The sequence below is a fragment of the Thunnus thynnus genome, chromosome 20 (assembly GCF_963924715.1).
Source record: "Thunnus thynnus chromosome 20, fThuThy2.1, whole genome shotgun sequence".
Lineage (NCBI taxonomy): Eukaryota > Metazoa > Chordata > Actinopteri > Scombriformes > Scombridae > Thunnus > Thunnus thynnus.
In genome coordinates this window covers 7339883-7366118 of record NC_089536.1, presented here as the reverse complement: position 1 = coordinate 7366118, position 26236 = coordinate 7339883, and the positions used below count along the sequence as shown (strand labels likewise).

At 39.9% G+C, this 26236-nt stretch overlaps 4 protein-coding genes across 12 annotated transcripts in view; 1 reads left to right on the top strand and 3 right to left on the bottom strand.

Moving 5' to 3' along the window:
* Nucleotides 1-9891, bottom strand: part of tanc2b (tetratricopeptide repeat, ankyrin repeat and coiled-coil containing 2b) — a 145879-nt gene extending 135988 nt beyond the window's left edge. For all 6 annotated transcript variants that reach the window (XM_067577201.1, XM_067577203.1, XM_067577204.1 and 3 more), the window contains exon 1: nt 9365-9891. The gene's annotated coding sequence lies outside the window, so the exon portion shown is untranslated. The remainder of the gene's footprint in view (nt 1-9364) is intronic.
* A 6665-nt stretch (nt 9892-16556) lies between these two features.
* On the bottom strand, nt 16557-20582 carry cntd1 (cyclin N-terminal domain containing 1). Its single transcript, XM_067577215.1, has 7 exons — nt 20095-20582; nt 18151-18226; nt 17887-18058; nt 17645-17807; nt 17359-17503; nt 16997-17093; nt 16557-16838 (listed from the first exon to the last, which is right to left on the bottom strand). Exons 1-7 carry the CDS (start codon nt 20261-20263, stop codon nt 16725-16727), a joined length of 936 nt encoding a protein of 311 aa, XP_067433316.1. The 5' UTR covers nt 20264-20582; the 3' UTR covers nt 16557-16724.
* A 1254-nt stretch (nt 20583-21836) lies between these two features.
* Nucleotides 21837-23833, top strand: coa3a (cytochrome C oxidase assembly factor 3a). Its single transcript, XM_067577218.1, has 2 exons — nt 21837-22245; nt 23228-23833. The coding sequence occupies exons 1-2, from the start codon at nt 22050-22052 to the stop codon at nt 23329-23331; spliced, it is 300 nt and encodes a 99-aa protein (XP_067433319.1). The 5' UTR covers nt 21837-22049; the 3' UTR covers nt 23332-23833.
* A 103-nt stretch (nt 23834-23936) lies between these two features.
* Nucleotides 23937-26236, bottom strand: part of wnk4a (WNK lysine deficient protein kinase 4a) — a 46316-nt gene continuing 44016 nt past the window's right edge. For all 4 annotated transcript variants that reach the window (XM_067577210.1, XM_067577211.1, XM_067577212.1 and 1 more), the window contains one exon: nt 23937-25863. In XM_067577210.1, the coding sequence (XP_067433311.1) occupies nt 25861-25863 (3 nt within the window). In that variant the 3' untranslated portion in view covers nt 23937-25860. The remainder of the gene's footprint in view (nt 25864-26236) is intronic.

Sequence of the window (26236 nt, the reverse complement as noted above, 5' to 3'; positions counted from 1 at the left end):
AGAAACAAAAATAGAACATCTGAGCAGCAGCCTGGCAGGTGTCTACGCTTTAAGTGGCAGGTACCGGTTTGAACGGCGGCGCGTCGAGCCGATATCTGAGCGCGCTGAATTAACAGGGGGTTGACTTTAAACAATACCCACCTTCTCAACAACAACAAAAAAAAACACACACACACACACACACATGGCCAGCTGCCCCGTCTATACTTGTCAAAGCATGAAAAAGTCTAGCAACTGCTATTTTTGAGCACCGGCTTGATCTTATTCAGCGCGGATCAAGACGAATGAAACGTTTAGGCAAATACAGTCAAAGAGAGAGAGAGAGAGAGAGAGAGAGAGAGCGGTCCTGGCAGAGGGGTGGAGCCAACAAAGCGTGGAGAATGGGATCTGGTTAGAGAGCTGGTTTAAAGCATTGCCTAAGATTAGCCCCTTTCTTAGAATCAATCTCATTACAGCGGTTACATCTCATAAAAAGGAGTGGGAGATGATGGGAATATTACTCTGGCCTTAATACCGCAGCTAACACGGAGAAATGAAACCACTTTATGGCGAGATCAGATCATCTAGAAGAGCATGATCGGTGGCCATTTTTTTTTCTGCTTGCAACATAAAAATAAACACAAAAGGAGTGAGATACTGAGTATATATGAACATGTGTGTCTGTGTTTAAAAAGCTTTTCCACAATTGCTATTTCACTAACCCCGCTACTGTGATTGTTAGTCATTACCTCTGTGACTCTGTGTTAAAAAAAAAAAGTATGCTCCAGCTCCTCCCATGTCTAGTTAGCTAAATGAAGAAGGGATATAATATAGTTTCCTTGGAAGCGGCATTAACACTCTGTGGGGTTTTCAGCTGGATATCAATTAGAGGCTCATTAGGCGTTTAGAGACCGCAGTCCCTCCGGCTTCCTGTCGCCCACTGTGAGGCTGGCTGACCCTGACCTTGAGGGGAAGGCTCTTGAGTCTTTTCAGCCCTGAGAGAACAGCTATCAAGCAATCAGAAATGCTTCCTTTCAATCTTTTATTTTGGAAAACACATTGTTTAGAGATAGCTTGTATACCCTATGACTTAGAAGATACATCTGATAAACCAGTCAAGAGTTTTTTCTGATATCAGATCACTTTTATTTTTTTTTTTTCTTCTTTTATTTACCTCAAAGTGTCTCCAACACTTACCTGAGCTACTAGCTTAGCTCATCTTTCCAGAGTGTATTGCATGCATTCAGCTGCATGTGTGCGTGTGTGTGCTGCATGTTTGCATGTTAACTCATCCAGCCCAGCGCTGCTCCTCTTTATTCTTGCCCCTTGGTGTGTAGTTAGTTTGGGGCAGAGGTGGTTTGGGGTATTTTTAGACAAGACTCTTTGGGACTCTCAGGGACTTTGTGTTCTGACTGCTAACACAATGAACGCTCATGCCTGAACAAGGACATATTTTGGTGACTGGAGGCTAAGCAGTAGACCACTCCCTACATTTAAAAAAAATCAAGCCACTGTTGAAGAAAGCCACTCACTCAAACTAACCCTGGAAATGTGTATGAACCCTGTCAACAAGGTCATTTATCTTTTCATAGAAAACAGCCTAATCCTTAGAAATAAAAAGTTATTTTTAGAATTAACGTGTGATTTAATGTCTCTCGTATAGGACATTCATAAACAATATAACGAAGAACACATTGCCACACCAAGTGCATTATACTTAGATTACACTAAGTGCCACCTCAAGCGGTGCTGATCCCACAGTCAAGCTACAGTGGAGACTGGATATGCAAAGGAAAAGCTCGTGCAGCTGCAGCCATTATGGTCAGCAATCTGACATTTGGTTGCACTGAGAAAACGGGAGTACATCCTTTTGATCTGCGTGCACTTTCCTTTTTGATGTTTACAACTGTGCGTGGCCTGAGAAAACCATCTTGGCCTGAGTAAAACACAATTGTTTGGCTAAAAAGAGCCATAAAAATAGCCTGCATAATGTGCCACGTAGCATTTACAGAACTCCAGACTGACAGTATGCAGAGCAAGAGCAGCCACTTCACTTAGCTTTGATTTGCTTCATCCATATTTGGTACTTGTGGACGCTGCGTTCAGTAAAGCAATATCCGTGTGTGATATTGCTCCTTTTGCAAACTTTTATAATTTTAGTAATTCTGTTATCTCCAAAAAAAAAAAAAAAGTATGCGCCTAGAAAACACAATCTTGAAATTATGTTTTATGAGAACTTGCTACCGGCAAATATAACTCGTTTGGCTCATTACTTACTGAATTTACTTCCAAATAACACTCAACAGCAAAAACAGCTAATGTTTTAAGCTACTTATGAAAATCAGTAAAAGATGACAAATGGGTATCTATCATCTCTAAACTGCCCACAGCTGTGTTACGTCTTCCATTTATATAAAACGGAGGACACACGCTTAATGGAAAAGGATGAAAATAATGATTATTTTCATTATTGATCAATCTGTGGATTATGTTTTTCAACTGATCATTACTTCATTATAAAATGTCACAAAATATAGACCGACGTGGATGTGGGAAAGCTACTTTAATGGATTCTGTTCTCAATGATAGGAATTAGAGAGAAACCCTCTAAATACAAGAGGAATGTAGAGGCCGAGTGCTTTATTCATCTCTCATGTATTTGTCCAACATTAAGGTGCTTTTGAAGATTCATCATATAAATGAAGAACTAACTGGCACTGCCTGAGAGCGCCAGAGGAAAAGTCTTTATTTAGTTTTGTCATACTGGTGTGAAACGCCGACCAGGTTTGACCTCACAGGGTCGTCATCAAGGTAAAAATCAGGGCTGAAAACCTGCTGGATTCTACAAACGCTTGATTTTTTTAAATTGTTGTCTATGATAATCAATAAGAGTATGGATTTTGCGTGTTCTCCCTGCAGCTGCGTGGGTTCTCTCCGGGTACTCCGACTTCCTCCCGCAGGCTAAAAACATGCACGTTAGGTTAACTGGAGACTCTTAATTGCCCGTAGGTGTGAATGTGAGTGTGAACGGTCGTCTGTGTCTATTCTATATGTCAGCCCTGTGATTGACTGGCGACCTGTCCAGGTTGTACCCCGCCTCTCGCCCAATGTCAGCCGAGATTGGCTCCAGCTCCTCTTTGACACTCTAGAGGATAAGCAGTAAAGAAAATGGATGGATGGATGATCAATAAATAATAAATTAGATCATATTAACACAGATATACAGAACTAAGAGTGAAAACCTGATACACTTTTGCCTGTGAGAGCCCTGACTGATAAGGACGATGACACGCAATGATAAAAACCAAGAATACCCGTCTGACAACAGATAAGAAGCTGATGTCATCTACACACAGAAGAAGTGAACAATGTGTGAACTGTCAGAAATCAGAACAACAACAATGGTGGTAAACAGCGTGATTCAGCTGGCTGACCACACTGTACTCTGGCTTCTCACAGGCTGATACAGTATCTCACTCCTCGCAGGGAGATTCGAGGTCATACCAAATATTTTGAGATTGAAAGCTCTTTCTTGACCTTGGAAAAGGTAGTCGACATAACAATCTATGAGCTACTAAGTGGAGCCTATTGTTTGATATTATTATAGCAGCTGAGATACATCTGCAACTTCATATGAGGTTTAAAAGGTGGGTTTGCATCCTCTTCAGTTGTTGGACATGATTTTCCTTAAAACTCTGGTATCATCATTTAACAGCTATGTATTCGTAGTAGTTCGTTAATACAAAGGGTATCATTGAAAACAACGCTGCTCCAAACTCAAAAACAATACCACTCTTCATAAAATCCTTTTCTCCTCACCCTCCTACACTGGCCGTCACACCCTGTTTTAGCACACAAAGCCAATGGAAGGCAGCTGTATCACCAACAACGTGTTCACTATGTTCTACAGACACAGAAAAATGCCTCGCAAATTATAATCAAGTTAACCCGTTAATGGTAGTTCACATCACAGGGCCGAGGCTCCGTCTCCCACTGCTAACTGAGCGCCACACATGGAGGAACAGTGACGCTATTTAGATATGACAGAGCACTAGTGTTTCATTGACAACTTCACGCCAGCCCACAGATCGCATTACAAAGCCCTGGCAGCAGCAGCGGCGTCGATGTACAGGCATTAAGTAAGTGACACGGTGGTAACGCTGTTTGTCTTGTGCTGAACCTTTAATAGAGCACAGCTTTCATGACGGTTGGCATGATAATCCGCTAATAGTGACACCAGATGTTGCGAGTGAGGAGAGCAGGGAGAGATGAATGCAACACTTGGATGATGTGCGTAGAAGAAGACACCAAAGAAACAACCTGGTGGGAGTAAAAATATGCGCTTTCCACCATAAAAATCCAAAAAGGTTGCGACGGAGGTCAGCGGTTGCTCCCGACAACACTGCAAAACAAAAGGTTGTTGATGTGGTAGCTGTCGTTCCAGCTATGAGACGCAGCTTTCTAGCCTGATGTACACTCTGCCACTCATCTACAATCAGCAGCTGGGGCCGGCTCCTGCAGCTGCCTAATAGGCTAACAGGGATCTTGGGTTCCCAGGAGGAAACTTTGAGTGGCAGACTGATTGGATACAGCCGCGTAGCCAATCTTTGTTATCTTACAGCCAAGCCATCTTGGCACAATCAGGTAATGTCATGTAATGTAAGAGGTAGCACATATAAAAGAGTGCATGTAATGCTTCTGCTTGTCCAGAGAGGAGTGATTAACTTGATTTCATTAAAGCTGCAATGCAGCAATAAGCTAAAAGTCTCCAGTCACAGCGGTAACTGCCAATATGAAATATCAGTGCAAACTATGGGGAAATGGCTAGAAATGACTTCCCATACATCCTAAGTGAGAACGGGCGCTCGCGCTTGCATCCACTCCAACATGTTGTTACATGTCAGCATCTTTTCAGACCTTTTTTTTTTTTAAAAAGATAATTCCTCCACATCCATACCGAGACGGCAAAACAGCAGAGCACCACTTCAAATTCCGTCTGCGGGGCATTCACAGGCCACTCCAGCCAGCAGCTGTACTTCATTTCCACCAAGTGGCTTCCCACTGTTTTTGAAGCCTTGTTTATTGTTTACAGAGCAAACACAGAACACTGTGTGCCAGCGAGTCAATTTCGATTGTGATTCTGATTATTAGTAGTAGACGTAGTGGGAGTAGCGCTTGTTACTTCTGACGTTTGGCTTCCGCAGGTTGTTTTTTTTTTAAGGCTGTGACCCTTACACATGGCTGGCTTTATAAATATGGAAGCGTGGATTAAAAATGAAAAGCAGTAAAGCAAACCGCAGGGTATAAATATCAGACTTTAAAGTATATATTCTCTACAGACAGGCCTTCAGCCCGTCCTCTGGTCTGATTTAAAACAGCAGATCCATTACACACCTTCTCTTTCGGGACGTATAAATAGTCACCAAACACTATAATAACTTGTAAGCAAAGACTTACTGAACACATGCTTCTGCCAAGTATATAAAATACAATGCTCTGAGAAACACAGAGCTTATTATATATTGATGCAGTGCTCCCATTTATTGTTATGAAACTGTAACTATGCCTACCTATCTACCTAACAGCCTCCCTAGTACATGTACATAGCAGAAGAAAGCACTTTGATCCTGTGCTGTATTTTTGGTTGAGCTGCTGGATTCTTTTTTTTTTTTTTTAAAGGTGTATATCCAACTCCTTTGAAGAGAAACAGGCAACAACATGTACATGAAATTAAAAAGAAAAACAGTCTGGCCAGCACTTTTCTTGGAATCTATTTTGGGGTTTTTTTTGGAAATAACAGATCTTACCCGTACAAACAGTACCAAAACAGTGTTGCGTCGTTGTCATGGTTTTTGTTGAAAGTGCTCTTCTGCAGTAACAAAGCCACAGAAGTCTATACGAAGTGGTATTTGTGACAAATAATACTTCAATTGTCTGAGGTTGAACTGCAACGACGACAAGAGGGGACGATTCCTGACGCCAACTTCAAAAATCATCCGGTCAAAGGCTCAGCAGCACGAGTAGGTGAGACACAGAAGTCCAAATGTAAGCCATCAGAGCTCCCAGAAGGACAGGAAACAAAAAAGGGGGTAGCAACAGTTAACCACAGCCGTTATTCCTCTGATGAAGGAGCTGCAAAAAAAAAAAAAAAAACCTCGGAGTCCGTTCGCTAACTAGAAAGAACGAGGCGCTAAAGAAGAAGATGCCTTTTTCTGCATCATTATTACATAATCAAAGGGGCCACACTGAAATGAGGGACATGCCTGGGGAGAATCCATATCCCTCATTAAAGGAGTTCACTGCACTGTTGTTTCTTCCAAATGAGGCAATTTCTGTGTTTTACGGGCTATCAGGAATATCTTTATCCACTGATTTCTCAGCGTGTTAAAAGCTGCTGCTGGTTTTTCTCTGAGACAGCCCAACTTCTAACGGCATACAGTTTATGGCGCCATCGCCGCGGTCCCCCCCTCTTTGCCTCGCGTTCCTAATATGACTGCCTTGCCCACTCTTGGGGCTTAAATTGACTTACTGGCCAAGAAGGACATAAATTATGACCAAAATATCAATTTGAAATCCCTTTACGCAGCATTTTTCTTCTAAACCGATGATTACGCTATTCATGCAGTACACACATACATGCACAATATACATATAAAGCTAAAAAACCCCTAGCGTTTTCTCTTTCCAATAGGATTTTCTGGTTTCCTTACCTGCTTTTCCTGATTAAAAACAGCATCAAGAGCGCCATTCGCCTCGGCGCTCAGGTTAATGAATCAAAACATCCCCGAGGACAACACCTTTATTCCCTGTACAGGAAACAATCTCACATTTTCAAAGCTGATAAGATTCAGAGAGCAACACCCAGCGCTGTCTCTGCTCGGTGGTGAGTACACACAGAAAGAGAGGTTTTACCTCATTAAACAACAGACCTTTTCATATCTGAAAGAGCAGTCAAACACTCTTGTGCGGTCAGATGTATCTTAATTAACTACAAGCACTTTTAAGAATAGGAAGTGCAGTGTCAGACATTTATTCGTTATTTGTAAGTTGTATAAAACTATGTATAAAACAGCTGCAAGTGACACTTCAGATGTTTTACAGTGTGATGCAATATCATTCTGTGTGTTATTTTATGACAAAGTGCTATAATTTGTCCTTTCTGATGCACCCACTTTGAGAAAAGAATGATAGTCGTACTAAAAAAAGAGGTTTTCTCTTCAAGAAAGAGTGTCTGCATTATGATCTATCTGCTATAGACTATTGTCAGCGGAGAAACAGGTGATTCTGTGTCTTCTATAACGCACAGTCACTGAAGCTCGCTATAAAACGGCAGGTGTACGGTGGCCCTGAAAGCTCAACATGGTGCAACTTAAGACTTAAACGCGTGAAAATAGACAAATATACAAGCGAGTGAAGAGAACATCTTCATCGATTCGACAGCATATGTGCGAACGGATACAGAAACATGCCGCAAATACAGAAAACACGACCAAATATGCAAGAGAAAGAAGAGGATATCTCTGGTTCTGCTGCGTATATTTTCATCCTTCTTTGAAAAACTGTCAGTCTTGACTTATGGATGTGCAAATGATGAATCAGTGGAGGACTCTCTGACCACTGAGATGCAAACTAAGATTTCATCTTCTGTGTAAATTAAATTTCTGACAATTCTACTCAATTAGGGCTGCTTAATTAACCATATAACACCTGTAATTACTATTTTGTTCTCTGATGAATGACTACTTTAGAGTACCTTCTTTTTTTTATTTTAAGATTTGAGACATGTTTTATTCATACTGTAGGTTTCAGTGAGAAACTGAAGGCTGTTTTCTGTCAACCTAAGCTTCTGAGAAACCCTTTGCCCATTTGCTGAAGCAGAATCTTTTTTTTTTTTTTTGTTTTAACCTTTTGTTGTCAGCCAGCTTGACAGGAGGGACTGTGTGTTGGCTCGGACTGTGGAAAACAAGGTCTTGTCACTGCCCCCATGAGCAGAGAAAGATAAGCACCGACAGACAAAAAGTTCAGAGCTGCAAAAAAAAAAAAAGAAAAAAAGAAAAACATCATGATCTCATAACGGAAAACCTCAACACTGTGAACTTACAGATGTGTGTCAGGAGAGGGGTAGCAGAGAGAGAGAAGCAAAACTAGCGCTTGTCATTGAAGTGTTGAGCGAACGCTTTGAGGATGACTGTCTTTTATCTATGCCGAGCCGAGCTGACAACCGAGATCTTGAATAAAAAAAAAAAAAAAAAAAAGTACAGCGAGACAGCAGTCATCTCCAGCCTCATACAAAAACCATGAGTGCTGGAACCCAAATCTTACCAGACTGCAGACCTATTTTTCTGATAAATGCTTTATCACAGCAGTTTTCTGGATGCCATAAAGGCACAGCTCGCGACTATAAAGAGTGCGTGTAAACTATGCCCTAAAAATAACATTTTCTCTCAGTGACGCCTTTTGCTATTTTACAAATCTGCACCATGTTAAATCCTAACCATATAACTGAGAAACATAAAACATCTAAGACATCTGCCAAGATTTTGACATCTTATAACATTCCCCACTCAAACCAGACTCTGTTTCTACCATATAAAGTGCTGAACGGTGATCATAGGGAAATAAGTGTTTTCCCCTTCCAAACAACAGACATTACACAGATTAACAGCCTTTGTTGAAACATACTATTACCACATAAGTCCCTGTCTAGAAGGACCAGATGTCAGATAATAGGCTGTGCAGAGTGAGGTAGGTGCTGGCCTGAAGCCATTGAACAAGTAAGAACAGCTTCTTCCATATAAACCTCTTCACTTTATGGACAGTTTGTTGTCTGGGTGGGCAACCCCCCCTTATACCTTGAGATTACATATGATGAATATGTGTTACACATAGAGGAAGAAGTACAAATTCCTCCTTTGTGTATCCTATATCCACTATATATATATTCACCCTGTTTGATACAGCGAGGCCTCTGTTTTAAAATCATCTGCAAATGCTGTGGTTGCGTCCCCTGATTTAACCACATAATGTTAGAGAAAAACACACAACAATGTGTTGCACAGTCCTAATATAAAAAGTCATGAAAATACATTGCACATGTTGCAGTTTGCTGACAAAAAAAAAAATGCTTGTTATTGTCTACAAAGGACTGGCTAAGTCTATCTCATTAAACACTACTGGGGGTGTTTATTGGCTTAGCTGGCTGGCTGGCTGGGGTTTTGCCTATGAGCAGCAGCAGCAAGATATAGGCATTAAAAGGTTGGCTGCTGCAAGAGGCTGACACCTCTAACACACTCGTTTTTATTAAAGGTGTAATCAAATAAACTTTAAAATGTAAATATGAGCGGCTGAGAAAGAGCAGAAGTTGCTGTACAAAAAGACAGATTACCTTTCCTAGACTTGAACCTTTGTTTTTCTGGCCAGCTCTAGCATCACATCCGTGCCTCCCGTGCTGCTGCTGCTGTTGCCGCTGCTGCTGCTGGTGCTGCTGCTGCCACTGCTGCTGCTCCGGTTCCGTCTCTGCTGCAGCGCTCCGTGCGGCTCCTCAATCCAAATTACGCGACCAAGTCTGCACGTTTCCAATCAGTCCGAGATAGCTTTGAGCGAGCGAGCGAGCGACTCGGAAAATGACTGCACCGATCAAAGCGGCTACACTCAGTCCAGATGGAGACGGTCACAGTAGCGACACCCATGGGTGTACGCGTCGGCTACACACAAGCTCGGTCTGCAGCAGGTAGCGGTGCCCGGACTGACGGCTCCTTCTCCTTCTACCCCCCGCGCCTAATGTGCCAAGTGTCGCGGCCATTCACAACTCAAGTCATGCGTGTGCGGCGCAGTCAGAGGCAGTCGGTGCCCAGTGCCACGCAGCGCCGCAACATGGAGCGCTGACCTGCCAATCACTGGGTGAAGCCAATCAAAGCCATCAAATATAGTACTTCCGGTACTGTTTTCACAATAAAAAAAATGGTAACAGTTGCAACGTGTACAACGCCTATAAGGGGCCAAAAAAACCAACAAAAAACAAATAATATTGGATGAGGCTTGGAGTGGCCCAATAGCTGAGCGGCTACTGCGCATGTCACATAACCGCAACAACCATGGTTGTCTTGTTGCATTGTCACACCCTTCTCCCTCCTCACTGTTTCCTGTCTACCTCCTCACTAATGACGGTCAAATAAAGGGAAAAAATGCCTAAAAATAATCATCTTAAAAATATATATACATGAGGACAACAAAAAATAAATGCATTTCCCTATATTACGTTTTTATGATGATCATTGCGATACTTCCGGTATCCATCTGACTGTTTCTAGGCAACTTGACGCAGAGAGCGAGCAAACGGAGCACAGCAACAAACATAGAGTGGGGGGTGCAAGGCAAGCTTAATGAATTATTTATGACGAAAAGAGGCACTAATACCTAAATCATTCATAATTATTCAAGAGAAACAAGGTCGATGTCAATCAAACTTCAATCGCTCTCCCCAGCAGACCGGGTCACGTGACATTTGAAATGATAGATGGAGAATGGAGTTGGTCAGTCTCAGACATTATCCTGACCTCTTCTTCAATCAGTCAATAAAATTACAGGCCTATCTGCCAGAATTACAATCAGGGATGCTTTATTGGTTATAATTAACGATACGCTGTGCCTGATTGTGACATACAAGTTAAATGGACTTCAGCTGACCTGAATCTGTATGGAATCTATTGAATGTATTATAATTATAATTACGCTAATGGTCGTTGTTTGCTGAAAAGGTCATTTAAGGAGAAAAATGCAAAATGTAAATATTTGAGGACAGTTTATATTGATTATATTTGTGGTTGTTGTTGTTGGTAGTCATATCTTAAATGCCTTTTTATTTACCACCATATTAGTACCACATTAGTGCTGATTCTTACTAATCATTAAGTGATAATGTGCTTATCTGGCATGAGCTGTAATCTACTTATTCTCTTGTCTTGTGATTAAACGGATTATTTATTCAGATATGAACTTAAGAACCCTCCATTGCAGTTGACTTGGGCTCACTTCATGGAGTTTCTGCACCAGTCTAGCCACTTTTTTTCACCACAGTTCATGTGATCATTGTCCTTTCAAGGGTGAGCTGCTGTATGGTTGGTCTTCTTTGGTAACTTTGTTGTATACTATACATTGTAATATACTGTATGTCTATCTTCAGTGCTTATGTACCAATGCATAAAGGTCAAGCTTTTTAAATTATCATTTGGCTGGCAAGAGGAAAATGTATTGCGGGTATGCTGTACTCTAGTGTGAACCCTCCTTTGCTACCATATTAAGACACATGGCAGAATTAAGACATGGCAACATCATACATCTTAGCTTGTATGCGATGTAACTAAATATATCCTTCAGTTGGCAGACATAATAAACCCGCCAAAGGACATATTTGTACTTTAAAAGGTTCCCTCTCTGCAAATGGTAATGAGAAATACCTGAGGGAGGCCCTGGAAACAGGCTTGGGTGCAGGGTTTCTGACACAATGTGTTCACGTGTGTGTGTGCGCGTGTGTGTGTGTGTGAGCCTGTGTGTCAGTGAGTGTGATGAACGAGGTGGTCACAGATAGCTCAGTGGTTAAGCCCCCCTCCCTACACCACCACCACCACCACCACCACCACCACCACCACTTGAAACACATATGCTTCCACTGGCATTGAATCAAATCACGCTTTCTCTATCTCTGTCTTCTCCGGTACGTTCCCTCTGTCTGAACATAAAGAATGAAAACAGTAAAGGTGAGTGCGCAGCCCCACTCTCCCTTTAACAGACTGCTAGGGGAGGTGAGATTAATGGGGGCTAACACAAGATTGCAGGGAGATCAGCGGAGTCGTGGGGAGCCTGAGAATTAAGAGTGACTCAATGAAGCCTGGCCCTGGATTTTCTGCTAATCTACTGAAGCTCTAGCTCCTCTGGCACAGATCTGTGTGTTTAAACTGCACTGTATGTGACGGCAGTAGGAATCTTTTTTTATTCTACTACTCTCAGATGTGAGACTGAAAGATCAAAGTCTTAAGCTTTTTATCAATCAATGATATGTGGCTGCCTATCATGAGGAAGTCCAGACAAGAAGTTTGTGTTGTTCAGTAGTTTTAAATATAAAATTCATAATAAAAATGTGTGTGTCTAATGAGTATCGCACTGTCTTGGAGGTTTTTAATATAATTGCAACTATAGCAACATAAGCTCCGTATTTCCCCGCATATACAGTGGCAACAGTAAGCATAGCAACAGTTGCTAGGGAGAGACAGGGCAGATCCCTAAAGAGCTGATGTGCTCGTTTGGTAAATCAACCATATAAGAGGAAAATTCCCTCAGGACTTTATATTTCACAGAGTGACAATACTAAAACAATACTGGCCAAGGAAACGTGTCAACTGTAAACTGAGGTTAGCTCATTTTAAAAATGGGCTTATCAGCGACGTCTAACGTAAAGTGGATCAACGCGGATCTCCATGGAAACGAGTCATTAAAACAAAACAAAAAAAAAAACACTGGATGTGAACCCTATTCAACTCCCCAATAATAGCCTGCAACCGATTTCATCTTTCACATGGATCCGTCTAAAGAGCGAGTCTGATGCTTTACATTAGTGTTAAATAGGTTAATATCTCATATTTATATAATTAATTATCAAAAGGAATCATCATATGTATTTATCTGGCACTAACGTCTGTACTTTTTATTTTTTTAAAAAGTAACCAGAATCAAGACTTTTACAATTGTTATTTTTATACAAAAACTGGTCCGATGTTATTTTAAACAATTAAAAATATTAATTTCTAAGATGTAAAGCTACTGTTTTCTTTTAAGACTTTGCAGTTGCTGAACTCATCAAAATGACACTGAAGATAAATAATTAAAGCTAATAGAATAATCCTAATTAATTGTTAAATAGCACATTCTGCCATTATGCTTTTTTGTCTTTAGCTACTGTTCTTGTCTTCTTTCTTTATTATGTCAATTTCTTCAGTTTAAAACTAATGTTGAGATAAATAGAAGTAAATTTTTAGTTTAAAAAAAACCCTCCTTAACTGCACAAGTCTGAGGTTGTAATAATACTTTGGCTTTGTGGCTGAAGAGTAGCACACAGCTGGTACACCTGACAGTTGATACAGGTGTATCACCTTTCTACAGACTTGCTTTCTCTGGGATTATTTCACACCTATACTTACAGTATCTAAGCACTACCCGTGCCCCACCACACTAGCGAGCTGCCATCTGCTGTGTTGTAATTACATCCCAGACAGGATGCTAAAAGCCTCAGAAACGTTGAATATGGTAAGCTTGAGAAGGAAACGTACAAGGAGTTAGAAATTAAACTATACGCACAGCATTTTACCATATAGTTTCATTAAAGCAGCATCCAATATCCCTCTTAAGTAATACAGCTTTTCCAACACTCTAAAACCTCTTCGTTTGCCACCTGCAGTCGTCCCCCTGCAGCTGTGGGAAAAGTGCTTCATCTGAGCCGGGGAGCCCATGGAACAAAGGCTCGGTGTCCTGCCTTCAAGCTATCTCCAGTGAAACCCCGAGCATGATTGCAGAGCTGGCAGTGACTTCAAAGATTCCCCACAGAGGAAAGGCCCCCACGGCATCCAGATGTAAGTTTTCTAGGATACATTTTGCTTTGCAGGTTATAGCAGGATGCAACTGGCCAGTGTTTTTACCACTACCTGGTGTTTTGTTTTTTTTTCCATCTATTTTTTAAGCTTCCTACATCATAATATTAACTGTTATTCGATATCTGCTGTGTTGTTATTGCAAGTCAATATGTTTGATTTCATTTGGAACACAGCTTCTCTGCATCGCCTTCACAAAGGGCAATAAAGTACAGTCTTACACCAGGCACAGGTTCGAGCATGTGGAAAGGAGAGTATTAAATGGATCCACCCATGGAGAAGCAAGCAAACAAACGCAAAGCCAAGATATCCTGAGGAGCAAGAACAAGACGAGACACCTTTTCAACAAAACAAACACTGAGGAGATCATAGACTCTGAATATCCCTCCGGTACTGAAACTTTGGACAACTTCCTGGGAGATACCACTGCTGTCCCACATCTTCCCAGACTTGTTACACTGTCCGGTAAATCTTAAAAGGAGGAGCTGGATGACAACTTATTAGCCTTCTGGCAGAGCACATATAGAAGGATTATATCACTGTTGAGACGACAGCTTCTCAGTCAACTCTTCCTCCAGCCACTCTCACAGCCAACATAGCCTGCAGTCTTTCAATTCACAGTTATGTACATCAAGAAGTTCAGGTAGAGCACCTGCTAGTAGTGATGGATACAGTCTCACTCATGTACCGGAGCAAACGAGGCAATCTCAAATGGCACCACTGCCACCTATCTCTGACAGAGTCAGCAGGGGCTCTGCGGCTGGCACTCAGCAGACAGACCGACATCTCTCTGAGCTTCAAAGCAGCTGGCAAACATCCCAGACAAGCCATGCTCCTCCACCCAGGCAATCTACTCTGGTCAACTGTGAGGAGGAAGCAGAAGCTATTCAGGGAGGAACCAGTTCTAACGAGGCCTCGAGTCCGAGGACATCTGGACAGCTAGATAATCTGAATGTGGTGATGATGACTCATGATGAAGAGCTAGCACACAAGCAAGAGGGAGGGGGGCTACTGCTGCCCAGGATGCTCAGTCAGTAGAAGAGATTGTATGCAGACCCAAACAAAGGATATCTATATGATGAATAGATATAATAATATATAATAATGTACTGAATAGCTATGGCTTATTTTATGATAGTAATATGATCATAATAATCTTAATTTGTATAAGAGTTAATGAAATAGTATGCAAATTAACTGATTGAATTAAAAGTTTCAAATATTAATAAAAGGTTTGGGTTGTTATGAGGTTGTATTATGTGACATCTAATGAGGAGGAACCAGCAACCAGTGTCGGATCTGCCACTGTGGTGATTGTTCACCAACTAATCCACTGTTATCACCATGTCTGTGTTCAGGAAATATGCGGTTCGTTCACCATAAATGCCTGAAGAAATGGATCAAGACAAAAATCCAGTCAGGTCGGTATAGCTAAAGGTGATAATGTGACTTTGCAACAGTCTTGACGGATCAGCAACACTGATAAGAAAAAAACAAATATGTTGATGAACAGTTTAATTAGGGTAATCAGAGATCATAGTTGAAATATTTAGGCACACTGTATCTTTTTTTTTTTTTCTACGGTCAGAGCTCTATGTTGTCCACCTTTATAAGGAGATGCTAACATTGGGCCCTGATACATTTGACTGGGATTATCACAGAAGACATAGCCAGCAGCAACAGGAGGTGAACTTACACAGAATCACCAAAATGGACAAAATAAAAAATATTCCTGGAAAAATAATCTTTTGCATCCGGATCCTCTCCTACAATTGTTCTTTATGTTATTGCTATTGGAGGTTTTTCACTTCCCAATCAAGGTATAAGCCAGGGTAACTAAACGTTCTTTAAGCATATTATTGTGTAATATTGCATGTAATGTGTGATGTGGATTGACTCAACCTAGAGCATACAAAGAGAATAACTCAAAATTATCTCTGTAGCTGTCACTATTAGCACTTGGGTATTTGGAGGTACTTTATACCTGCACCCAGAGTGTTGCAGTGTGTGCATTGTGAGGCCACCGAGGCACCCTCAGAGGCTTCTGTTGAATTATTGCCACTATAAATAGATTGATATTTATCAGCAAATGCTTTGACATGTAAATGAAAGTAATTACTACATTAGGTGTCAGGTCGAATTAAAAGTTATTATTTATATGATTTTATTTCCAAATTGTCCCATATTAGAAAACACATGGAGTTCAGATACAGCAGCCCCTTCAAGTACCGCTTTGTTCATTGGACAACATGTACAGTACATGAGCATGGCAGGAGCCAATCAGCTTCTTTGAGTGGTTAATTGATATATTGGCTTGTCAACTTTGTCTGCTAGTTCACTCCAAAGAGTTTAAAGGATATGTCTGTGATAAAAGTGTCTTTCTGGCTGTATATGAGGTTATGCCTTCATTGTAAATATAGGATTAGTGAGTGCTCAGTGTTTTAATATGTGTAACTTGACTTGCTAAATGGCAATATATGACTAAGCAAATTTCCTGTAGTTGATTCTTTTAACTGCTATTTCTCATATTTGGAAAATATTAGTTTCATTGTAACTGTGCATTAACATGTATTGCAATCTTTAATTAATTATTGAATCTTTATGTACTCAGTTCTCTTTTGAGTATAAGTATTGATACCCTGTGGACAACGTTTTATAGAACTTTCAGTGTAGCTAATTTACTGTGTAATTTACTAGTGTTCTGTTATACAGTATTATAGTTCATTATTGTAATATTCTTGCAAATATTAATGTTTTTGCAAAATGTCAGTTGCTGTAATAAGGCTGTGAGAGATCTAGAAAATAATGTATACAGACAGGTCAACGTTTTCAGTGTATTGTCACAATTTCAAAAATATGTTTTTTGCTATAAAGACTGTACAATTAAAATAACCTTGACATATTTCAGTCACAAATAATTATATGATAGAATTTAACTACTTTAGGAACCGTAGTGATTTATTCTTTTGGCACTATTTCATCACATATTCAACACACATCTAACCAAAGTGCATAGTTCATGTTCAGCATCAACATGTAAAACCAGGAAACAAACTTAACAGTAACAGCATAAAGCAGTATTCAGTGGATGAGTGTTATCAAAATTCAAGTTGATGTTAGAGGGCAACTGGTTCCAACAATGTGCATCAATGTCACATGAGCCAAATCGCTGATGCTCCTCCTTGAGATTCCTGTGATGTGGCTCAGTTCTCTCACTACCTGCAATGTATGAAAAGACAGAACAACAAAAACAGTTTGTATGGTTTGTGCACCATATAATGCATCTGTGATTGATTAATTAACTGATGTCAGAACAAATGCTACTGTGAATTTATTAAAATACAGTTTTAATACTTTAAAATCACAAGTATTTCCACCTGTTCCCATTTCCTGACATAGAGGATGAAGGTAGCCACTGCGATGACACCGACACCAAGAAGCATGCAGTCTTCAGTCACTGTCACAAACTTCTCTCTGTTTTTTAAAGAAGGTTAATGCAGTCTTAATAACCTTACCCACCAAGAGTATTAGGTTCAATTCACTCATAAGGTATATGTGTTGCAAGGGGGCAAGCCATGAGAAACATGACAGCACGAGACAAAATTTGAAACCAAAACAACATGGACAGTTCTCAGCTGTTTGTCGTCCACTCAACTGCAAAACAAGCAACTTGTCCACTCTACCATGACTGTAGCTACCTGTCCCAAAACATCATGAAACATCAAGGAAAATGTAACACCTCTGTTCCCTGGGTGGGCTGAGACACTGAGTTGTAATCATTAACAAGGAGTCATAAATAGCAGTCCTCCGCAGGCTGATGAACTGGAGAACATGATGGCACAGGTGATACAGGTGTTCCACAGGGACAGACGGATCATTGTGTCCTATAAAAATAATAGTCACCACCGTCAAAGTCAGTACAGCTGTTCATAGAAATGATTATTGTCACATAACCCTGTTTAAAAATTACTTTTACACTCTAACTCTTTACATAAGTTGGTCTGTGTTTACACATGAAATCTTACCAAGCACCTCCAGAAGTATTTCCACATACATAAGAGGGTTAGTAGCATTAAGTCTGAATCCAAGCCCTTTCAAGACCATCAGCTCTGATTCCATGACAGTCTGCTTGGAAACACTGTGGCCGATCGAATGCAGAAAGCGCACAGCTGTATTGTTGTTGATCATCTATAAATCATCAGAGATCCTCTTATTTTTCATTTACAGGGTGCTGAAATGTATTAATCAAGCGCATCAAAGAACTTACATGACTGTGCAGAGACAGTTTGCTTGCAAGTTGGACGCAGGAAAAGACGATGAGGGGGAATTTCTCCTTGAGCTTGTCAAAAACAGCATCGTCATAACTTCTTGGTTCCTCAGCAGCTGCACCTTGAGGTATGGGTGTGGTGAACAAATCTGTAAGGTGCTTGACCATGAACCTGGGGGCGGGGGGGGACAAAAATATTCACATGAAGACCTAGCTAAATGATTACAGTGGGTGAGGAAATTCTATTGTGCTGCTCCTTCTCACCTTTGAAGTAATTCAATAGCATGGTACCCAACCAGTGGATCGAGGCTCAGTTCTTTAGTTATAAGGAAGGTGAACTCTAAGCGACATCAGAGAGGGATGCAGGGCGTCAACAAAAGCAGACACAAAACAGGAAAATCATTTTCTGAGTGGAAGCGTACAGTACAGCATGTTGGGACAGAGCTGACGGATTAGACTCAAAGCATATCTGCAAAATGGAATCTGTAAAGCAATATCATGCATGCAGTAACACGGAGGCAGTAAATGTGTCTAGGCAATCTTATGTATCGTGACGCAGGCAGAGATCTCACGCAGTTCAGTGAAACGGAATCAATGGATTGAAATGTGTGCCATTACTCTCCAGGCGTTATCGGTTATTCACTGTCATTTATGAGCTCTTTATCAGCTCTGCTAATTGACCATAATGGAAATGAAAAACTATAAATATATAGCATCATTTGTCAAGGTACAAATCGTTCCCCTGGATGATTAAATAAAATAACACACAGGCCCAGATGGTCCAATAACAACAGGTAGTGAAAATCCTGATTTTTTTACGTGGAATAACAGCTGAGGGTGGTGCAAGTAAAACATTTAACACTGAATCACAAACATGCTGGGTTCTCAACACCGCCCACCAGCCAAACACTGGCAAAATGATATCGAGACTGGCCAGCAGTTTAAAAGAAACTCAAGTGTTTATCTGGAAGTTCCTCCTATTCAAAAAATCACACCCTGTGTTGAAACTGTGAAAACGGTAAGTTACAGTACTTCAGTAAGCCGACAGTTATGAAAGCATCAGCGCTCACACCTGGGGAGGCATGTAAATGAAATAAGACGGAACTTCACACAGAGTTATCCACGTTTTATTTGAGCTGTTATGTAAACTACAAGCAATCATTTGGATGTAGATTATATAAGTCATTAAAGCCTGCTTTCCATCTGCTCCTCCTCTCTGGTAGGGATTGTCTGCGGAGGTACTGGCAGCAGGGAGACTCAGGTATCTCGAGGAGTTTGTATTAAGAATTGGCCTCAGTTATGACAGGGCTCATAATTCCAGATGTATGAAAGACCTCCCAGTGATGACAAGGCACAGCGAGGCTTAGTGGGGCATTCAGAGATAGTCCTGTAACACAGCACTCCTACCTGCTGACTTAAATTATTCAAGGTGTTAGAGTGAGACAGCTCTGCCCCCAGCTGAAAGGATGACAACATGAAAACACATACAGTACCATAAGCCTATACTTTTTTTAATGTAGTAATTAAATTAGTTGCATCCATAGAAGATGCATGTTTAAAATTATGTTTTAAATTAGTCTTAAAACAATAGTCAGGTGCCCAAATGAACATTGGTGTTTCTTGCCATAATCATTCCTCCTGTTCATACTGACCATTAGAAATTCCCTTCATAATGCACTTTCAATCTAAGTGATGGGGAGGAATGAACAGGAGGAATGATTTCAGCGATGAAAACGTCTTTTAACTGTTCATGTGGACACCTGACTGTTGTTTTAAGACAGACTTGATCAATTCTGAACCCATCTTTTAAATGACTTGTAGCAGTGAAGTGCATAAATCGTCAGCAGTGAGGGCCATCTACTGTTAATTGTCACAGCTGTGTGATATAAAGAAAGTAAAAAAAAAAAAAAAAAACACAACATGTTAACAACATGTTTTACCTGAATGCTTCAAAGAAAACATACCTGAGCGAAAAAATGTGTCGTTTCTTCAGATAGCCTAACGGTTAAAAGTCTCATGTTTGATTTAAAACAGATAAAATGTATTTTATACATAAAAATATCCCAATTTAAGTCATTTGTCTAAAAAACATTTTGCATCATCCTCATTCGACTCGCAAAATTGTTACTGTGAGTCTGAGTTTCACTAAAAACAATTTGCTAAAAGCTTTGTTAGCTAAGTTAAAATGAACATGTAACCGTTACTCACCCATTAGTTTTTTCTCTTTGAAGTCTCCGCTACATTTTGATAAACTGCTGAGATTTTCTTTGTTTCTATTGTCAAGATTAGTGAGAAAATCTGAAAGCAGGTCATAAGAGGCTTCCCAAAACTTGATATTTGTACTTTGGCGTGGAGAACAAAAAAATCTTTTCGCCATTTAAGTTACACTGACTAAGCACAAAGTGCACTTTTAAAAACAGTTTGGAGTTAGGTATAGTTAGGAGTATGTTCACTTTTGTCAACAGTTGATACAGAAATACATTTAACAACTAAAAAAAAAACTGAGACTTGTTTTTTTTCCTGAAGATGGCGCTATTCCCGCAGGTTTCATCCGAGCGTCGCCTCGTAGGAACCAAACGAACGAAAGCTGGCACCGGGGACTCATTTTGATGTTACACACTCCTGTTTCCGCCCAGCACAGATCTCACAACATACGGATCAGATTCTCAATGAGCATCGGACGCTAGATCTTATTCTTTTAGATTTTCTTCCAGCTCTCCTGTATTTTTTTAATGTATCATGTTAAAACCATTAACTATCTTCAACCAAAACATAAAACATAAGTAACAAGTAACAACAATAATGTAACAAACGACAAAGACATTAAAGGAAAATATTTGAATCTTTACACATTTCTATTGTTTTAATTGCTTTACTATTCTTCAGTCCATATAATGTTTCAATTTAGTCCCCGATTTCTATTTTGAATTGTTTTATGTGTGGTTTCTTTTTAGTTCATTTGCATTTGTGATTGTAATATTTCCAAATAAGATAAAGAGGTTCAAAATAAACAGTCTTTCACAATCAGTATCATTCATAGCTCTACTGTATTGTGGTCATGGGGTCCGTGCATGAAGTATAATTCATTTGCAGTTATTCACGTTGTATAATGAAAAACCCAATTTTTCGGGGTATTTCCAGATTTCATTGTCTTAAGAGGTACAATACAATTCAGCACGCTTAAATGTCTGCTTGTTCCATTATCCAACTTGTACCGTGGATGTATACCATGGATGTATAAAAAGAAGGGTTAGAAGGTTTTTGTTTTTACATCCATATTGGGTGAACAGGGAAGCAACTGTAGCCCCCTTTTTTAGGTAGTCTGCCAACTGTAGGACAATGCAAGAGGAGGATGATCTTAAATATACAGCAAATGCAGCCAAGGAGTTTTTTATGACCCAGCAGTGGGATGTTCCTCACTGGCAGTGTCATCACCTGACCTCAGTCCAGCTGAGCAGGTGTGTCACTCGCCGAAAAATCTGACCAAAGGCAGAAGTCCAGTTTATAGTTCAGGTCTGACACAGAATCCCCAGGGGAGATATAAGTGTTGTGTTGTGTTGTGTTGTGCTCTGAAGCTAACAGTTAGCCACGGTGGTGGGCAGGTAAATAATTTAAACTGTGTTTGGTTGGAGAGGCTAACTGGATAAAGTCATGCACACAACAAGACAAGCAGACAACGAACATAAAAGTTGGACTCAGCTGTACGTAACGTTGATGTGTACAGCATACATTTTACATAGTTTTATCTCCAAGGTGTGTAAAAGAAGTTATGAATCATTGTCATTATTTAGTCTATTTGTTTATTTATTTAGTGTAGCTCTCCTTAAATTGAGCTGTGGCCAACACGCAAAACGCGCAACTTTTACTTTGAAGGCAAGCTGTCTCTGTTTCCGGCTCCCGACTTCCTGTTTCAATATTCTTTATACAACTTGGATAATGGACACTGTAGCGCGCTGAACTGTATCGTACTTCTTAAGACAATGAAATCTGGAAATTTTCATTATACAACGTGAACAACTACAGATTAATTATACTTCATGCGCGGACCTCATAAATTGTGGTGGATACTTGTTTTGTGTGTGACGTAACATGCACAATTGTTTCGCTGAATAAAGTTTTGTATTTAAAAAAAAAAAAAAAACACCTCACTGACTGCTGCAGACATGGCTGACAAGACGCCGAAGGAGTCCGATGCTCCCTTTGCGACTAGGATAGACCCGATTAAAGAGGGTCTTTCTAAAGAGCAGATGTACTACATAAGACAGGTGGAGCTTGAGCAGTGGAAGAAGAAAACACAGAAGCTGAGGACACGAAACGTCGTGACAGGACTCGCCATCGGAGCGCTTGTTCTGGGAATTTGTATCCTTACCAAACGTCAACACAAGGTGAACTATGTAACTAAACGTTAGCTTAGCGCGCTAAAGTTACTCTGACCTCCCTGCATTTGAGTCAGGTAACAGTGTTTATCATCGCTCAACATGACACCTAACGCTAATTTATCCTCGCAGGTTGCATTTGAGACTTTATTGGCTGTGAATTATTCGAATAACTGAAAGATAAGGCTACGCTAACTTGTCCTCCATTCAATGAATGCTTAACAGCTAAGAGAGAAGTTCTGGCATAGCCAACCATAAAAGGGGGTTCAAAAAAGAAAAACATAATATAAATTAGGGTTTTAGTGCATTAGCTAAGTAAAACATTAATGTTGTGTGTTTGAAACGGTTTCTTATTTAGGCTATTAATTAGCACCGAATACTATTTGCAAAGCACTCAATCTGTAGGTGTGCTACTTAGCGGATCTGCGCACGCGCACACATGCGCACGACTAACAATCTTGGGCTCCTGTTTCCGCCTTTCGCGCAACCTTGCTGTCGGACATGCTGTCGAGACTTTATACTCATATATACATTTACGTCTACTATATGTGTGAGAATACTTGGCAAAATGTCTTTGCTTTCTCACTCACAAAGGAAATATTTGTAGTGTACCATTATATATTTACTCATACGTAATGAGTGGAGTTGCTGGTATGTGAAACCACATAGAATTAGCAATGTTTACTGTCTTTATTGTAATAACAATAATAAAGATGTTATAATGGGGTATTTTAACTTGCTCCCCATATTCTTAGAGTATATATGGAGTGAGTAGTGGTGTTAGAGTATCAAAACCACATTCTTACATTACACTTACCCCTGTTTGTGGATTGTGAACCTGTCCTGTTATGGGTTGATCTGAAACACCTGGCTGACTTGCTGCTTGCATGTCATGTCATGTAATGTTTGTTCTAGTACACTTCTTACTTCCACATGTTTGCCTTGACAACTTGCTCCCCTATTAGATGGCTACACATTTTACTCAGTCTCCCAGGAGCGGATCATGGATGAAATGGACGAAGAAGCCAAGCGTGCAAGAATGCAGGGACCTAAGACTGGTGCCAACTGAGATGCGTCTGTCCTGCACTTAACCAAGAAAGGACTTATGTGGACACTGCTGCCACTGATTCATATTCCATGAGTGGCTGCTGTCTTTTTCATGTTGAGACAGCGCTGGACTTTGTTTTTTGTCTCGATTCATGTAGGGTGATTGTGTGGTTCTGCTGCTGACTTTAAACTAGATGTGTCTTGATTTGCTCACATGTCAGGGGAAAGGACAGATCCACTGACCTCAACATGACTTTACATGCTGCCCAAAAGGCCCCAGACTGTAGAGTAATTACTACCATTACCTAACAAATTGCCAGCCAGTGCAGTCCGATCATCTCTTCTGTTGTGCATCCAATACGAGGAGAATATTTCTAAACCTCAGACAGAAAATGATGTTAAATCTACAGTGGCCTTCAACACAAACAGAATGCCAGTGACAGCGATGAAATGACACACAGATCGTCCTGTTTATTTATGTTGATAAAGTGATCATTTGTAAAATAAAAATCTAATGTATTTGATTTTTTTTTTTTTTTTTTTAAATGCAATCATGACTCTATGTAAGTATTTCTGCAAGAAAAAAAAACCACTTGGTGAAGCAGTAAAGATGACAAAAGAGCCACAATATTTACATTTGCATTTATTTTTCTCAAAAATTTGATATACAGAGTCTGATCTAGCCACCAAATCTGGAGAGTAAAAATATAAAATAAGACATTGTAAGGGAAAGGCACAGATTCAGCATGGCAGGACAGCAGCTTCAGAAAGCAATACAATTATATATTTACATTCAAAATTTTGAAATGAAAACTTTTTCTTTGAATATATTATGAACTTTGGAAAATCTTACAGGAGTTTAACTGCCATAACATTCAGTGTGTGTGTTGTGAATATTTTTTATAAGGCAACAGCTACAGATTCACAGCTTGGACTGATTTATCTATCCCACAATATACTTCTTATTTTAACTGCGGGAGGGTATATCATCATTACTGTGATCCAATACGAAATATTGTGATCAAACATATTGTGGAGACTGTTCTCTAACTCCCTTATGGAAAATAACAGGAAAACGTATCAGCTCTTCCTCGAGTGAACACAGTTTTATCCACAAATGTGTTAAATTATTGAAAACTACAATAGAATTTACTAAAGTGCACGAGGTGCTTGATCTATTGAAACAAGCGACAAAATATGATTTTCTTTTTTTTTTGCTTGAGCAAGAATTAAGGTTGCTGAAATATTTTGTTTACACATAACTTGTAAACATAATCTATAAATGCACTCTACTATGTACACATTTACAATTGACAGGAAAGCCAGTAGTCTATAACCTAGGTGGGTTTTTCACAACTAATCAATACAAATAAATCCTTTGTTTGCATCTTAAACCAGCTATAGTATTTGAATATTGATGTGACGTCTCTACACAAGTCTTTTGAACTATTTAACCACATTTCTTCCCATTCAATGCTTTGAAAATTTTCTTTTTGCTGAAGCGAGCTACTTGCCAACATTTATAACTGTTGTACAACCATTTTTTCTTTCTGAAACATCTTCATATATATATATATGTGTTGACGGAAATGATATCTTTTCAGCGTACTGCTGTGGTGTCGTCCGTCAACCCTGGAAATAATTTCCACTAAAAATGTCAGAACTGCAGTCATACCTCTCCAGGCAGAGTTTAGTCATCTGATCTGGTGTCAAAAATCACTAAAAGAAGTAAAGATGTACAACGTCATGTTTTTATAATACATATCTGAATAAATCAAACTGTACAATGCATCTAGACTGCTCTCATCAGCCCCTGGATGGCAGTAATCAACTCTACTAACGGGAGTGTATGAACTGTGCAGTCAGCAGGTGCCGAGACATCATTAACAAACTACAGCAAATAAGTTGTGAGATTCTCCAAAAATGTTGTTGTCATCTGTGTACGACAACCGTCAGTGAAAGTGTCAGAGCCTCACTGTGGTTCACGTTACTGTGTTCAGATTGATTAACAACAGTGAGTCAGACAAGCAGGAAAACAGCAACAACAACAGCAACTATCATCAGTCTGGGTCAAAGTCATAGGAAGTGCCATGACTTGACTGCGTTAATACAAAAAGCTTGCTCAAAAGAAAACATTTAAATCAAACTGGGATGTGACGTCTGCAGAGCGCTGTGGCAACCAGGACGGAGGTTGTTTCATTGTGAACCATTAGGTCTGACAGTTTATTTACAGGAGGGCAAAAATGAACTTGTCATTTTCAACATGAACCGGATTGGCAGGTATTCTGTGCTTTTTAGCTGCATCAAATTCACCAGATCTGACGAAGGACGTAACAGTTCCTGTGTGAATCCAGCTTTACTGATGAGTTTCTACGCGTTGAGGTAAATGACCACTGGCAGAACCTTGTGATCGCTGGCAGAGGGAAGCGGTTTTCTGATCAGTGTGCCAGTGAAAGGGTTAAAGCGATCCTCCTACAGGACGGGTTTGACCATTGTAGTCACACTTCAGATGAGGTAGTCTAGATATACAGCGTGCTTGGCTGAGAGTTTATTACTATAAAGGAGAGATGGAGAAAAAATACACAAAGTGAGAACAAAACCTTTTTTGGTTGCATTTAACACAGAATAGTAATATGAAGTTTTTATGCAATGTCAGTGGTGGAATGTTACTGAATACATTTACTCAAGTACTGTAATAAAGTACAAATTTGAGGTACTTTAACTGAGTATTTCCATTCTGTGCTACTTTATACTTCCACTCCACCAGATTTATTTGACAGGTTTAGTTACTTTTCAGATGAAGATTTGACACAATGGATAATATAACAAGCTTTTAAAACACAACACATTGTTAAAGATGAAACCAGTGGTTTCCAACCTTTTTGGCTTTTGACATCTTATAAAAAGCAGTGTGTAGTCGGGGTCAC